Source organism: Nothobranchius furzeri, chromosome 16 (genome assembly GCF_043380555.1).
Source record: "Nothobranchius furzeri strain GRZ-AD chromosome 16, NfurGRZ-RIMD1, whole genome shotgun sequence".
Lineage (NCBI taxonomy): Eukaryota > Metazoa > Chordata > Actinopteri > Cyprinodontiformes > Nothobranchiidae > Nothobranchius > Nothobranchius furzeri.
Genome location: NC_091756.1, coordinates 51,040,504 through 51,055,207, shown reverse-complemented (window position 1 = coordinate 51,055,207; position 14,704 = coordinate 51,040,504). Strand labels below are relative to the sequence as shown.

Sequence of the window (14,704 nt, the reverse complement as noted above, 5' to 3'; positions counted from 1 at the left end):
AAGAAGCACCAAATAACTTTAGTCATTCATCTAAAGTAAACATGCATATTATATTGTGCTCTGCTATTTGTGAAGTAAGGTTGGGAGCCTCCTGACTGCTGATGTCAGCAAGCAAGCAAGAGGCTGTAAACGGCGTTACTTTAAAAGAGCAATAGATGGCACTTGTAAGGTAATAAACTGTGTTTCTGCTGCTGCTGGAAACATTTTTAATTAGCCGACTTTTTTAATGAGGGAAAAGTTCAGTAAAAATTCTATCCTTTGGGTCACACAACTGACTGACTGGAGAGAGGGAGTGAAACCTGCAGTGCCAGCCTGAAACCAGCCCATGCCTACTTTACACCTGTTAATCAGGAGCAATTAACTCAGCAGATGTGTTTTTATCATCATCGTCATGGTGAATAAAAACAGAAATAATTTAAAAGAGTTTATGTGAATTTAGGTTTAAAAAGGTGACAACAATGCACAGAGAGAAGATCCATATATGACACTACATGGGGACAGAGATGAAAACAAAATCAAGACTCGTCTGCATAACGTTTACTAAAGCTGCTCAGGAAGGAAGGAAATGAAGGGACTTATCTTTGAGAAGAAGTCTACTTGTCTCTGAGTTTGTTTAGATTCAAGTTTCACTCCTTTTCTTTTAAAATCCATCTGTCCATTCATTTGTCAACACAAGGCCCCACCCACTCATATGTCACCACCCCCCCTCATTGCTGCCTGCCACACAATGATTGTCCAACTGTGATGATGGGGGTTTGGGGTTGTAAACTGATCTGAGTTCTTTTGAGTCCACAGATCAGTTCTGATCCGATTCCCCCTAAAGCCTGTCACACTCTTGTCCCTGTCCAGCGCTCCGGCTGTGTATACAGACATACTGTGTGTTTATGTACACGTATACGCCTGATAAATGTGTGTGAGAGAGTGTGTCAGACTTTTGTGATCTGATTATGGTGGTCCTCTTCAGAGGGCTCGTTTTCAGGGTCCGAGTCCGTTGTGTCCGAGTAGCGGTAGTGATCCGGCTCGTTGTCGCTGACGTCCGGCGTCACCGAGGCTGACGTGCTGCTCGTGTCACAGTTGGCTCCTTCCTCCACTGTCTTGGTGAAAAACAGTTTGACCTACAGAAAAAAATCAGGAGCATCCACAATCAGCAGATAAAACCACCATCTAAAACCTAAACAAGTATTTGATCTTTTTTATGGCAGTGAAAGCATTTGGTCTCGTTTCATTCATCAAGCTATAGACCCCTAAATAAACAAACAAACAAAAAGCTCTTTGAACTCTAGAAGTTAAAGAACTGATTCAGTCCGGCTAGGAGTGCACTTTCATGAATAAGAGGTGTTGCTTCCAGCCGTAATCATGAAAGTAAGGACAGGGGCTTAAGGTGCAATACAATTGTCCACTTCTATATGGTACCCTCAGAAAAAAATCTGGCTTTGAGAGAATGTTAATCTCCATTATCTCCAATTCTTTACTGTCTCTGCTTTACACCATAGTTACATAGTCATCAAAAGATAAAGTGAAGAAAAGGTGTGTATGTGTGAATAACTGATATACAAATGAAGAGAAAACAAATTAAAAAAAAAGATTCATTTGAAATATGAGTTATTTTCGTCAGCCTGAATTTAGACTCGGATATAAAACGGTCCGTCTCAGAGAAACTCCGCCCATGCCCACTCCGACAAAACGGGCCTACAGCAGCGTCTTAGACGTCCCTGTCTGAGCTGTAACTTTTTTTCTTCTTTTTTTAGTTACACTCGCCAGTATAATGTTTTCAACGCTTTATTGGTGAACTGTTTAAAGAGCAAGTCACCCCCAAATCAACTTTTTTTGGCTGATAAACTATATAAATGAGTGTCTAACTGTGTGGTAGACATGTGTAGTCAACAATCTGGCACTTTAGTTAATCTTAATTAAAATTTTAATTTTCTGCTTTAAACTGTCAGTGTTGTGCCCTCGTCAGGTAAAAACTCTGCACTGCATTTGAATTTAAATCTGCCATCCCTATTGGCTAAGAGGTACACTATGAAGTTAGCTGGTACATTATGATGTCACAATGTCGTTGTGAGCCTGTGTGTGTGTATTTGTTAGCGGCTCAGGTCTCTCGGTCTGCCAGGCAACAGCATCTGTTGCATTTTTCAAACTTGAAGTGGGAGTGGAGTAAGACTCTGGTAGGGGGTGACTTGCTCTTTAAAAAGTAAGGACTAATCTTTATCTAGCCAGTGTGAGTCCATGTGAGGTGGGCAGAGTATCAACTAAAATGCTGCTCAGAAATGACCAAATTCAAAGATCATTAGACACAAAATATTCATGTTTATGTATTTAGCGGACACTTTAGTCTAACTTACAAGTGATAATGAAGCCAGCAGGTAGGGCTGGGCGATATGGCCTAAAATTAATATCACGATATATTGAGGATTTCACCTCGATAACGATAAATGGACGATAAGTACAGGTATGCACAGAATCAAAAGTTCCCCACTAGCTGGGGCTGTCACATGTAGAATTTGAGTGACATTTTTACATGACTCAAGGTGACACAGCTTCTTAAAGGCACATGAACGTTGCCAACCTACAAACATCTTTTCATCTTTTTATTATCAAATTTATTGATATGGGAAAAATTACCTAGATAAGAGTCAGAAACTTTGATAATGATAAATTTTCGATTTATTGCCCAGCCCTAGTTTGAGGCTAACAACATTTGGCAGAAAATAATTAATAGTCGAACGGTAGTCGAACCCACATCAACAGATGGCAGAACTAGGATGGTAGACACTTTAACCAACGAACTACCAAGTCTATTAAAAAACAATAGTTGCCTAATAGCCAATTTCCATCAACTGTTTTGGCATGGAATCGGACAGATCAGGTCGCTAATTTTTCTGTTACGATTGTAAAACTGGTCCAGAAAACCTACCCGTACCGCGCCAGTCACAGGACTTTTTTTGGCTCCCTTCAGTTGTAGGTCCAGAAATTTTTGGAGCGGTATGATTAGGGTGGAGCAACAACACAGCGCACTGATTGGTCGACGGAAATACTTCACTACTTGCAACAAGCAAAACAAACGAAGTTCCATTGTTTGTATATTTGTTAGCTGTACATGAATGTGAAAAAATGCCAGCAAGTAGCAGCAAATTCTGTCACCTTCAGAGCTCCATACATTCCTCACTGCCGTCGTGAGAGTCCACACTCAAGGAGGAGCTAGACGGATGGGTAAGGAAGTTTTTTGCTCAGCGGATGGCAGTCGAAGGTTCAAGCATTCTATTTTTTTCCCCCCAGAATGCTTGAACCAGTGTGTAAAATTGATATTTTAATATTTCTGTATATTGTTTGTTCAGTGTCTATCCAAGTTTGGTCAGATGGGTTTGGATGGATAAATTGTGAATAAATTGTAGATGTTGCCTAATGAATAGTGATAAGTTTGCCGCATTAGTGGAGATGTATTTAGCTACTATGCTGCTCACATATGGAATCAGCGTCCCCATGACCTCAGATCTGCCGCAACCCTAGTGTTGTTTAAAACAAACAAAACAAAAAACCCCAATGTACTCATCAGCCTTTAAATAAATTGTTTATCAAGCGTCATCTCCACTGTAATCTGCGTTGTAACTTGGTCTTCTCCTTTTGCTCTAAACTGTAAATCCATTTGTGTGTATTTTAATTTGTGTTTTTATGTTGTTTTCATATCATGTCCTGATAATTGTAAAGCACATTTTATTGTCTTTGTGTTTGAAATGTGCTCTATAAATAAAGCTGCCTTTGCCTCCTTGCAATTTTGGCTCCTGGAGTGTAGCAAGTTTAATTCTTTGTTTATTTTCCCCCAATATAATTTTTTTTTAATAGCCGAGTCAACAGATTGGAACCAAGCTGCATCCCAGTATCGGTGCCGTGCGTTGGCCGTGAGAAGGGGTGGGGGAGTGCACGCTCGGGATCGTTTCGCTGCTGTATTCCATCTGTGAGGGCAGCGGGGTGGAGGAGGAGGAGAATGTTTGCACGCTTGGGACCGTTTCGCTGGCGGGGTTACATTTGGATCGTTTCGTTGCGCGAGGAAGAGGGTAATAGCGTGCGGAACGTTTCGGTGCCGTGCGTCAGCCGTGACAGCGGAGGTGTTGGGGGGGGGGGGGGGTTGATTTCATAGCTGTGGCGCTAGAATTTCAGGCGTGGCGCAGGAGCAACACCGAGGACGTTTTGTCCAACAATGCAGGTCATCTGGAAAAGAATCTAATGTCTGCTTTAATCACTCAGCAAGATGTTCAGTTGAAAACCAGAAAAAACAGGACTGAAGCTAAGAAAATTTGTCCTTTTCTACCTTGAAGTTTGGGGAGAAGTTCTTGTTGGCTTTGTCCTTATTAGCTTTGTCCAAGTCATTCTTGTTCAGCGTTAGAATCAGGAAGTCCTTGTCGTTAGTTTCACTTCCCGCCACCATCGTTGGGTTCTGATGAGTTTTGTCAGACAGTTCCCGTAGTGTACCAGCACTGCCATTCTCCAGTTTGTCCAAAGTCTCCTCTGGTCCCGGGATGAAAAAGGTGTTGATCCAGAAGTGGAACATCTTTTCCTGTATGGACAGAGGAAGACAAGTGAGAGGAGAAGTCAGTTGTCCGTCCATTCTGGGAGAAAAAGTTGTCCGGGTCCTTTTTCTCTGAACACAAAGTGTCCATGAAGGTAGAAGGTAGCAATAATGGAGTAGAGTTAGCCTGATGTTGAACAAATCTACATATAATATCTTAATAAAAGAAACTAAAAGATCAACCGATGGTTCTGATATATATATATATAAATAAAAAAAGTAAAAATTATGTTTCTTTATGTTGTTGTTTAGAGACTATATGTTGTAAATAGTAGAAAAAGAATAAATATTAAACTACTCCTTTTGAAAAGGCTAGAAGGAAATAGTTTGGAATTATTTATAATTTGCATTCACAGTTTACTCCTCACCTTCTTCATCATCTTGTTCTGTTTGTGGAAGAACTCCACCTTGATGTCTCCACAGACAGGAAGTGGCTGTGGGAACCTGAAATACATCAGCTTGTCTTCTCTCCGTGTGTTGGCTGGGTTAGACGTGTGGATCTTCACCTTCAGCTGGTACACCACAAACTGTGGGTCTGCAGGGAGACAACAGCACATGTGAGTGGCCTGTTGGAACGTCTCCAGCTGTAACACCTGACAGGGAGGACTTACTGCAGGTGCCCCCAGTGAACATGGGGATGGTCTCAAACATCATCTTATGGAAGAGCAAGGCCACGGGTTTGTACTGCAGCCGGTTCCTCAGCAGGTAGTTGTAGTAGATGACATAACGGCGCTGACTGGGGATGGTCACACCCTGAACACACACGCACACACATTTCAGACCTTTAGTCTGACCAGCTGGACTCAGAGAACAGTAACTATAGAAACAGGTACTCAGAATATAAAACTGCCTCTCCTGTCTTTAAACGGTCACAGAACCTTTAATGTGGTCTGGATCAACACTTTTTTTATGGACATTGGCCGCCTTTTCAATTTGCTTCACTCCTTGTACCTGAACGTTTAGAAGAATGTTTTTTTAAGACACTGACCATTGACCTTTAGCTATTTTAGGCCAAAAAAGGACCATAAACTCAAGAAGTGAACCAGAAATTTACTTGGCACAGAATGAAACTGAACCAGCTGTCTGTTACACAGTAAGAGTTTAGCTGACCATGAACAGATCCAGAATAAAGACTCATCTATAAAAGGTTTAACCATGCTCATGTATCTGTTGGTGAATAGCAGCTGTAGTTCACTTCACTTCAGTTCACTTTATTTCAAACATATACATTCACCAACATTTCATAAAATCATTCCACGCAATTGTTTGAAAAGGAGTAGGGAGAAGTGTATACTTATTAAGAGTAGTCACCTTCTTGTCATGGGTTCGGACCACTCCGTAGAAGTCCAGAGCCTCCAGAGCCTCTTGGAACTTCCCTCTGTGCAGCAGGTAAGCACAGATCATGACCCCCGTTCGGCCTTTTCCCGCCTTGCAATGGATGGCGGCTACATGCTGCTCATCCTCACTCAGCCACTGATCCAGGTCCTCACAGAAGGGTTTGATCAGCTCCAGCTGGGGCGGGTTGTGGTCCTCAAACGGATACTGAGCGACTGAAACACAGAGATGCTTGTTAGAGTTGAAAAACCTAAAACATAAATGGATGAAGCTTTCAGAAAAAATATTTTTGCAGGTCAGAATCTGAGCGAGTCTCACCTCTACAGTTAAACTTGGAAGTATCATAATGTCGCTCAGCACATCTGAGGAGATGACGACAGGTTTCACCATCAGAAACAAAAACCTGACTTCGCTTCAGAGAAACTAGTCTTCAGTTCTGGGTCAGAAAATGACCTTTCACTGAGACAGCTGTTACGATTATGTATCAGAGCATCCCCATTCTCCGTGTTTTTAAACCAAAATCATCAAACGATCAAAATAACGAAGAAAAACAACTCATCAGTACTCACAGATTGTAGATCTTATAGTGATTCTTGTGCTTTGAATCTAAAAATCTGAAACAAAAACATTCTATTGAACAGCGTACAACAGTTTCAGGTGTCTTACACCATGTGTGTGAATTGTTAAGATTGAGACATCAGCAGACTGGGTCAGCATGTGACGAGCGAGCGTGTTCAGAATCAGGAGCATGAACCCAGAATGAGACTCACCGAACAACATCATCGATGTTGTTTCTGTAAACGCCCTCCAGCCGCTCAGCAGGGAAGCCCATGGCGATGATGTTTGGGTAGATATCTGATGGGTGAGTTAGGGACAGAAACATCTGGAACACCTGCAACTGGTGACTTATAGAAGTACCAGTTTACTGGCTGTTGACCAGAATCACTTAACCAAACACCCAAAATAACATTATTCTTGGACAGTGAGAGTGTCAAAGTTAAGCAGCTAATTGTCACCATCAAAAACACATCTGTGCAGAAGTTTTTACTGACTGAAAAAGACATCAGGTTACATGTTACATCTGTAAGGCATTTCTACAGCAGGTCTGTTATCCATGAAGATAAAGGTTTCATTAACTTTACTGGACAACAGAACGTCTTTTAGAAAAGTGACTGTTTCATCCTCATCAGCATCCAACATCTTTGTCATGGTAGCTAGCTGTATTTACTAGTTGGGAAAAATTACAGCTGTTATTAACTGCACTAAAGACAAATGTTTTTGAAGAAACTTACAAAATGTTAGCAGCGTAATTATTCTGTTTTAGGATAATCCAATTTACTGTGAACCTGCAGGCAGTACAAGCGTGTCTCTCTCCCACAGGTCTAACATCACCATGACTCTCGAGGTGTATAACAGGTTTACGAAAGAACACTTGTTAAATAGCTATTAAGTTACAGTAAAATGAAAAGGTAACTCAACAATCTGACTGATCAAACATGCAAGTTTTTATTTTTCTCACCAGTATAATTTTGGACACAGCTGCAGTTTATTTCAAATAGGGTTTGTAGAAATTTAAGTTTTCCACAATACTGAGTGTTTGATGTGTGCTCAGGCAAATATGAAAACCATAATCAGCCAGTGTTCAGCTTAACTGGTGATCAACCAGTCTGAAATGCAAAATATTTTCTTTTCCCAGGGCCAGTGAACACACCACAGCCAAGCAGCAATAAAAAGTTTGATTTTTTTTATTCATCAACTCCCTACAGCTAGCTAAATCAGAGGTTTATGTGGACATTATTACTTTTTGAATTATAGTTTAAGTTAATGAGGAATAGAAGAAAAATAAAGTGTGATCTGATAATTTTAGTAGTTTTGGATAAAGCTGAATCAGCCTAAATCAAAGCTGTATGAGAACAGCCCCCATAACCGTATCTGTGCCTTGCTAATGAACAATTTCTGCTGATTTGTCATGCAGCAGTTAAAGTTAAAGTCCCATTAGTCATCACACACTGGTGAAATTACATGTCCGTATTTGACCCATCTCCGTGAGAAACGGATGAGCTGCAGCAGTGGCTGAGCCTGGGAACCATTTGGTGGTTTTATACCCCAATCCAACCTCTTGACCCTCCCACTGTCCTATCGGGTGACCCTTTCAGGAAAGGTGACCCTTGAGCAGGGTTGATGGTTTGTCCCTTGAGGTACACCCCTGCCATGTGGACCTCAAGGGACAAACCATCAACCCTGCTCAACGGTCACCTTTCCTGAAAGGGTCACCCGATAGGACAGTGGGAGGGTGTCAAACAGGTAGGAGTTGGTTTCCATTTTTTAAAGTCTTTGGAATGACCTGACCGGAATTTGGACCCCGATCCCAAGGTGGCCACTCGTACCATTAAGCCACTGAGCTGGTATGAGTGAGTCATTCTATTTCACTTAATTTTAACTTAAAAACTGAAGCCTAGTGACTAGACTGCAGAAATGTGTACATTAATGCACACGAATCACAATCTTTAACCAAATCAGATATTTGAAAAATGGGATTATTTACTATTCTTAAAGAGAAATCAGAATCGGCAGGTCAGAGCTGTACAAGGAGAAAAACTGTGCACCAGTTCAACACCTCTGGTTACTGATCCACTAAAACAGATCGATCAGGGCCAGATCATTCTGTTAGAACTACAAACCAGCGCATGTTGAGAAGCAGGTAAAGAGAACGGGTTTCATGTTTTAGACGTTTTGATATGATCTCAGGTACTGATCAGGTTTTGTGATTGGTCAGCTTCAGCGTCAGAGTTCTATTTTAACTGTAAAACAGCTGATCTGAACGGAACCAACATCTGTGCTTGAAAATGACACTTTTCAGATGTAGTGACAGATCCTTCAGTTTGATCAGACAGCACAAATGAAAATACTGATAAGTCCTCATCCTATCAGGACAACCATTAAAATGAAATTTCTTTAAGGTGGATTTAAAGCAGTTCCCCAGAAGTTGAGTTCATCATTAAGACTAATAGGCCCAGGTGGGCCTACAGCAAACCCGGTCACAACACCAAATACTCAACAGAGCAGAACAATGTCCTCCACTTGCTATTACACGTTTTCTATGACGAGAGCTGCAGGTTCTACAGGAGACATTGTTGGTGGTGATGCTCAGCCCATCTGCAGATCAGACTGATTCTTTGTTTTGAGCTACAGGTCCTGCAGAATCTCAAACAACTGAGCAGCTAAATCAAACAAGACGCTAAATCATCAGAAACAAAAGTCTGATGTTTTCCTCTTTGCTCTTTAGAGGAGTCAAATGTGAGGATGAAGTGATTTTATACCGTTTTATGTGAATCCAGACTGTTAGGCCTAAATGACTTACTGATCTCCATCAGGACCGGCCCACTTTTAAAGGCCAAAGACTTTGACGACAATGAGCTCTTCAACCAGTCCCAACTGTGACATTCATCGACACCGATGAAAGCAACATATCTCACCCTTTCTCTGTGGTTTTGGAATCACCAACTTTGGTAAATAATTATTCTGCCTAATATCCATAGTCAGCACAAACATTTTATGTTAAACGTGTGTGAGGCTGCATCGAGAAGTCTACGGGGGGGAAAAATATCATTTTAGACCAAACACATGCTCTCCAGCACCTACAGGCTCATGACGGTGAAAACTGAATTTTAACTCTGCAGCCTCGAGAGATTTTCAACACTTTCTCCCCCAAATATCAGGTCGGTAACATATCCGGTTTCAATTCACAAACCTCTAAAATACCCAGTTTTACTAACGGAGTTCTGACTGTGTATGAAACGTGAGGAGCAGCCCTGTATCGTTTTAAATGAGCAGCAGCATGGCAGAATCACAACATTTTGAATAGAGTTCTGCGGGGCGTTAGCAGTAAAGGATACAGGTAAGATCCAGGTCGAAGCCGTCCTCCTGGTACCGCCTTTTATTCCCGCTAACAATCACTTTCATTATATTTGCAGCCATGATTATCGTCCCGACTTCCAAAAGTCTGTTAACGGGTAACAAAGCACGGAGAGACGGCAGGTGCTCCTCCGGGTCCTCCGCTGTCTGGCTGCCACGGAGAGAAGCTAACTGAACTAGCCCGCAGCTAGCTCGACAGCAGTCCTTCGAAACCCCAAGAATAAAATAAAAATTCTGAAAAATTCCCCTGAAGTGCAATGAGTGTAGAAAAGGTATCCTGGTAAATCAGAAATAATTCCGTTATCCGTTCTCAGCAGGGAGCCTCCCTCCGACCTCTGCTGCAGCCAGATGCTAGCTGGCCTGCTAGTTGACAACTAGCCCAACCGTCAGTCCCGTTTTCTGGGTCAGAACCGTTTTCTTTCTCCCGCTGCGGGCCCGGTGTTCCAGGTCCCCCGCCTGGAGACAAACCCATCCGCGGGCTGATTCTCTGCGCAGAACCAGTCCTCCGGACGTTGGACGGATCCAGTCAGACCGCTATGGGCCTCGGAACACAGCGGAGACGCCGTGATTGGCTCCAGCGACGCGGAAAGAAAATCCCTCCGAACGGAGCGGCAGATACAAGACCACCGCACGCGCCGAGTCAGTGGTGAGGACGGTGCACTTCCTGTCTATTTTCAAAATAATACCCCGATATGAATAGGAACATAAAACATGACTTGAATTTTAATTATCTACGTAATCTACAGGCAAGCACTTATTTTTGATAGGTTTTATTTATTTACTCACTTTAAAAATAAAAAAGTTCAGCTTAATGAGAATGCAAAACGTCCAAACTCTGCAAAATATTAATAATTTTAGGGGTAATAAGGATTATTATATGTATGGGTATGTATCCCCTTTAGGAAATATTTTAAATTATTCCAATGTTAATAATCCAGGGTACCGTGGTTGGTGGAAAAAATGCTGTAAAGCCTGCTGGCTTTCATCAGCAACAGTTTCAACTATCCTGAATTTAACACAAAATAATCCCTGTCAGTTTTTTTGTTACTCTACACCTCCTCTAATTCATTAATCTGAAAGTGGCTGAGGAGAATTTAGATCTTTAAAACTTCATTTCAGTTTACAATTGATGATCAGGGTTTTGAACAATGCTCCCTTTTATATGTCATATAGCACATTTATATATATAAATCCATCCATCCATTTTCATCCGCTTATCTGGAGTCGGGTCGCGGGGGCAGTAGCCTAAGGCGAGAGGCCCAGACATCCCTTTCTCCAGGCACTTGGGCTAGCTCCTCCGCGGGAATCCCAAGGTGTTCCCTGGCCAGGTGAGAGATATAGTCCCTCCACCGTGTCCTGGGTCTACCTTTAGGTCTCCTTCCAGTTGGACATGCCCGGAAAACCAGGGAGGCGTCTAGGAGGCATCCTGACCAGATGCCTGAGCCACCTCAACTGGCTCCTCTCGATGTGGAGGAGCAGCGGGTCTACTCTGAGCCCCTCCCTGATGACTGAGCTTCTCACCCCTATCTCTAAGGGAGAGCCCAGCCACTCTTCAGAGAAAACTTATTTTGGCCGCTTGTATCCGCGATCACTACCCAAAGCTCATGACCATAGGTGAGGGTAGGAACGTAGATCGACTGGTAAATCGAGAGCTTCGCCTTCTGACTCAGCTCTCTCTTCACCACGACAGACCAGTACAACGCCTGCATCACTGCAGATGCAGCACCAATCCGCCTATCGATCTCACGCTCCAGTTTTCCCTCACTCGTGAACAAGACCCCGAGATACTTAAACTCCTCCACTTCGGGCAGGACCTTATCTCTGACCCGGAGAAGGCATTCTACCCTTTTCCGAGTCAAGACCATGCTCTCAGATTTAGAGGCGCTGATTCTCATCCCAGCTGCTTCACACTCAGCTGCAAACCGCTCCAGCGAAAGCGGATCTCATCCACCCCTGGAGCCTTACCACAGAGGAGCTTTATAACCACCTCAGTGACCTCAGCACCAGAGATTTGAGAGGCCAACTCAAAGTCCCCAGACTCTGCTTCCTCACTGGAAGACGTGTCGGTGGGATTGAGGAGGTCTTCGAAGTATTCTGCCCACCGATCCACAACATCCTGAGTAGAGGTCAGCAGCAAACTGTCCTCACTATAGATAGTGTTGGTAGCGCACTGCTTTCCCCCCCCCCCCTGAGGCGCCTGATGGTGGACCAGAATCTCCTCGAAGCCGTACGTAAGTCTTGCTCCAGGGTCTCACCAAACTCCTCCCATGCCCGGGTTTTTGCCTCGGCGACCACCTGAGCCACGTTCCGCTTGGACTGCCGGTACCCGTCATACCTGTCGTTGCCCACGTGAGTGTTAAAGTCCCTCAGCAGAACGAGGGAGTCACCGGAAGGAGCGCTTTCCAGCACCCTCTCCAAGGTCTCCAAAAAGGGTGGGTAGTCTGAACTGTAGTTTGGTGCAGAAGCACAGACCACAGTCAGAACCCGTCCCTCCACACGTAGGCGGAGGGAGGCTACCCTCTCATTCACCGGGGTAAACCCCAACGTACAGGCACCAAAATGGGGGCAACTAGTATGCCCACCCCTGCTCGGCGCCTCTCAGTGGGAGCAACTTCAGAGTGGTAGAAAGTCCAACCCCTCTCAAGGAAACCGGTTCCAGAGCCAGAGCCATGCGTTGAGGTGAGTCCGACTATATCTAGTCGGAACCTCTCAACCTCACACCACCTCAGGCTCCTTACCCACCAGAGAGGTGACATTCCATGTGCCAAGAGCCAGCTTCTGTAGCCGAGGATCAGACCGCCAAGGTCCCTGCCCTCGACTACCACCCGTCACACACTGCACCTGACCCCTTTGGCTCCTCCCACAAGTGGCGAGCCCATGGGAAGGGGGACCCACATTTCCTCTTCGCGCTGTGCCCGGCCGGGCTCCATGGGTGAAAGCCCGGACACCAGGCGCTCACCAACGTGCCCCACCTCCAGGCCTGGCTCCAGAGGGGGGCCCCGGTGACCCACATCCGGGCGAGGGAACACTGTTTCCATTTACATAATTCATCATAAGAGGTTTTCGGGATATCTCTATCCTCCATCTATCTATCTATCTATCTATCTATCTATCTATCTATCTATCTATCTATCTATCTATCTATCTATCTATCTATCTATCTATCTATCTATCTATCTATCTATCTATCTATCTATCTATCTATCTATCCATCCATCCATCCATCCATCCATCCATCCATCCATCCATCCATCTAGATAGATAGATAGATAGATAGATAGATAGATGATGTTTATATTATTTTGGAGATCTTTTGATTGTGGTATATAATTTATGTAAGTATTCAACTGAAATCAACTTAAATAAACACAATGGTTTGTTATTTGCTTTGCAATGCTGGTATTTTCTTTCCTTGGTTTCTACACTCAGCATTTTAAATGTTCTTCAGTTTAGTCTGTTTAGAACATTTAGGATTACGTCATTAAATGATTTAATTTTATTTTTCATTTCCTGTTCTGCAACATCCTTTCAAACTTACTTATGCTAACTCTTAGCAGCTAGCTGGACTTTATGAAGCAAACGCATCCTCACATAGCACAGGGGTTGCCAGATTGGGAGGCGGTTATCTTTGCATTTAGATCCGGAGTCTGGGAGCACGTCGCTACTGTCTTGTTCAGCATCTGGCAACCCGTAGACATTACATAATCTTCCCTGCGGCCGCAGTTTGGTAGTTTCAGGTTTCATCATCTTCATTTGTTTGAAAGCTGTTGACCCACAGTGACATCTACAGGAGGATTAAGGTACTGCAGCACGAAGATCCGCTGGGAGAGACGTTCTTGTCTAGTTTAGGTACATAGTAGTAAGCAGCAGCCTCAATAACAGTAGTAAAAGTAGTTACTGTTACTTTTAACAGAAGTAGAAGTACGTGTTAGTATGCTGAATCATATGTGCGCTGTATTAAGTAATTATAAATAAAAACGTCCCAGCAAAAGTGTCACTGACATCATGCAAGTGTAGCAACAAATAGAGACTAAATTGAAGGTGATGAATTCAATGAACTAATAGATTTTTTTAGCTTTGCATTATAATTGTGTTGCCATTGCACAATTATAGGTTGTAAAGTAGATAAATCAAAATTGGAATGGGTTGAAACACAAGCTCATTTAAACCATCCTGCCTTAAGAATCCTGATACATATGAATAATAAGCAAGATTAAAAAAAAGAAAAATTAAAACATAGACAAATAAAAAAATATCCAACTAAAACAAATGTATCAATATAAATGTCAAATATATGTTGAATAGATATAGATAAAGATAACGTGTAATAAATGTACATTTGGATGCTGTGTTTAGACTCCATTCAGTTTTCAAAAGAGAGAGGAATTTAGCAATTATTTAACATAATATAAAATCAATGTTTGTGGGGAGGATTTTTTGATAGAGAGGGGTCATATAATGTGCAGGAGAAAGTGACTATAAGAAGTTATATACTACAATATTAAATATTGATAAATATTATACAATAGACTTTATTGATCCCACAGTGGGGAAATTAACTTTGCATCAGAGAATCATTTGATGAAAAATATTACCAAAGGCACATGTATATACACACAGGCGGTGAGCTATTGTTTTAACCCTCGGCCAATAAAAACTACAAATAAAAATGAAAAACTTGTGTTTCTAGAACATAAATCCGGTATTGCACAGGCATTGAACTCATACTGAGTATTGCATTTATGTTAGTGTGTACCAGGATAATGCTAGTAATATAACTTAAACTGAGGAGTTATACACTTACTGCAGAGGGGATGTGACTGGCAGTAGCGTTCTGTTTCACATCTGGGATGTCTCAGTCTGTCACTGAAGTAGCTGTCCATGGTC

At 42.7% G+C, this 14,704-nt stretch overlaps 1 protein-coding gene across 1 annotated transcript; it reads right to left on the bottom strand.

Moving 5' to 3' along the window:
- Positions 1 to 709: 709 nt before the first annotated feature.
- ptenb (phosphatase and tensin homolog B) lies at positions 710 to 10,113 on the bottom strand. The gene is made up of 9 exons (XM_015962487.3): positions 9,799 to 10,113; positions 6,673 to 6,757; positions 6,472 to 6,516; positions 6,221 to 6,264; positions 5,879 to 6,117; positions 5,179 to 5,320; positions 4,936 to 5,102; positions 4,310 to 4,555; positions 710 to 1,115 (listed from the first exon to the last, which is right to left on the bottom strand). The coding sequence occupies exons 1-9, from the start codon at positions 9,878 to 9,880 to the stop codon at positions 927 to 929; spliced, it is 1,239 nt and encodes a 412-aa protein (XP_015817973.1). The 5' UTR covers positions 9,881 to 10,113; the 3' UTR covers positions 710 to 926.
- Positions 10,114 to 14,704: the final 4,591 nt, after the last annotated feature.

Bases quoted from the DNA above. Each gene is read 5' to 3' on its own strand.
- ptenb (XM_015962487.3), bottom strand. From the start codon at position 9,880: ATGGCTGCAAATATAATGAAAGTGATTGTTAGCGGGAATAAAAGGCGG. The intron at 5,321-5,878 runs GTGACTACTCTT...GTGTGTGTTCAG, and splicing joins TCCGAACCCATGACAAGAAG to GGTGTGACCATCCCCAGTCA. The intron at 4,556-4,935 runs GTGAGGAGTAAA...CTGTCCATACAG, and splicing joins AGAACAAGATGATGAAGAAG to GAAAAGATGTTCCACTTCTG.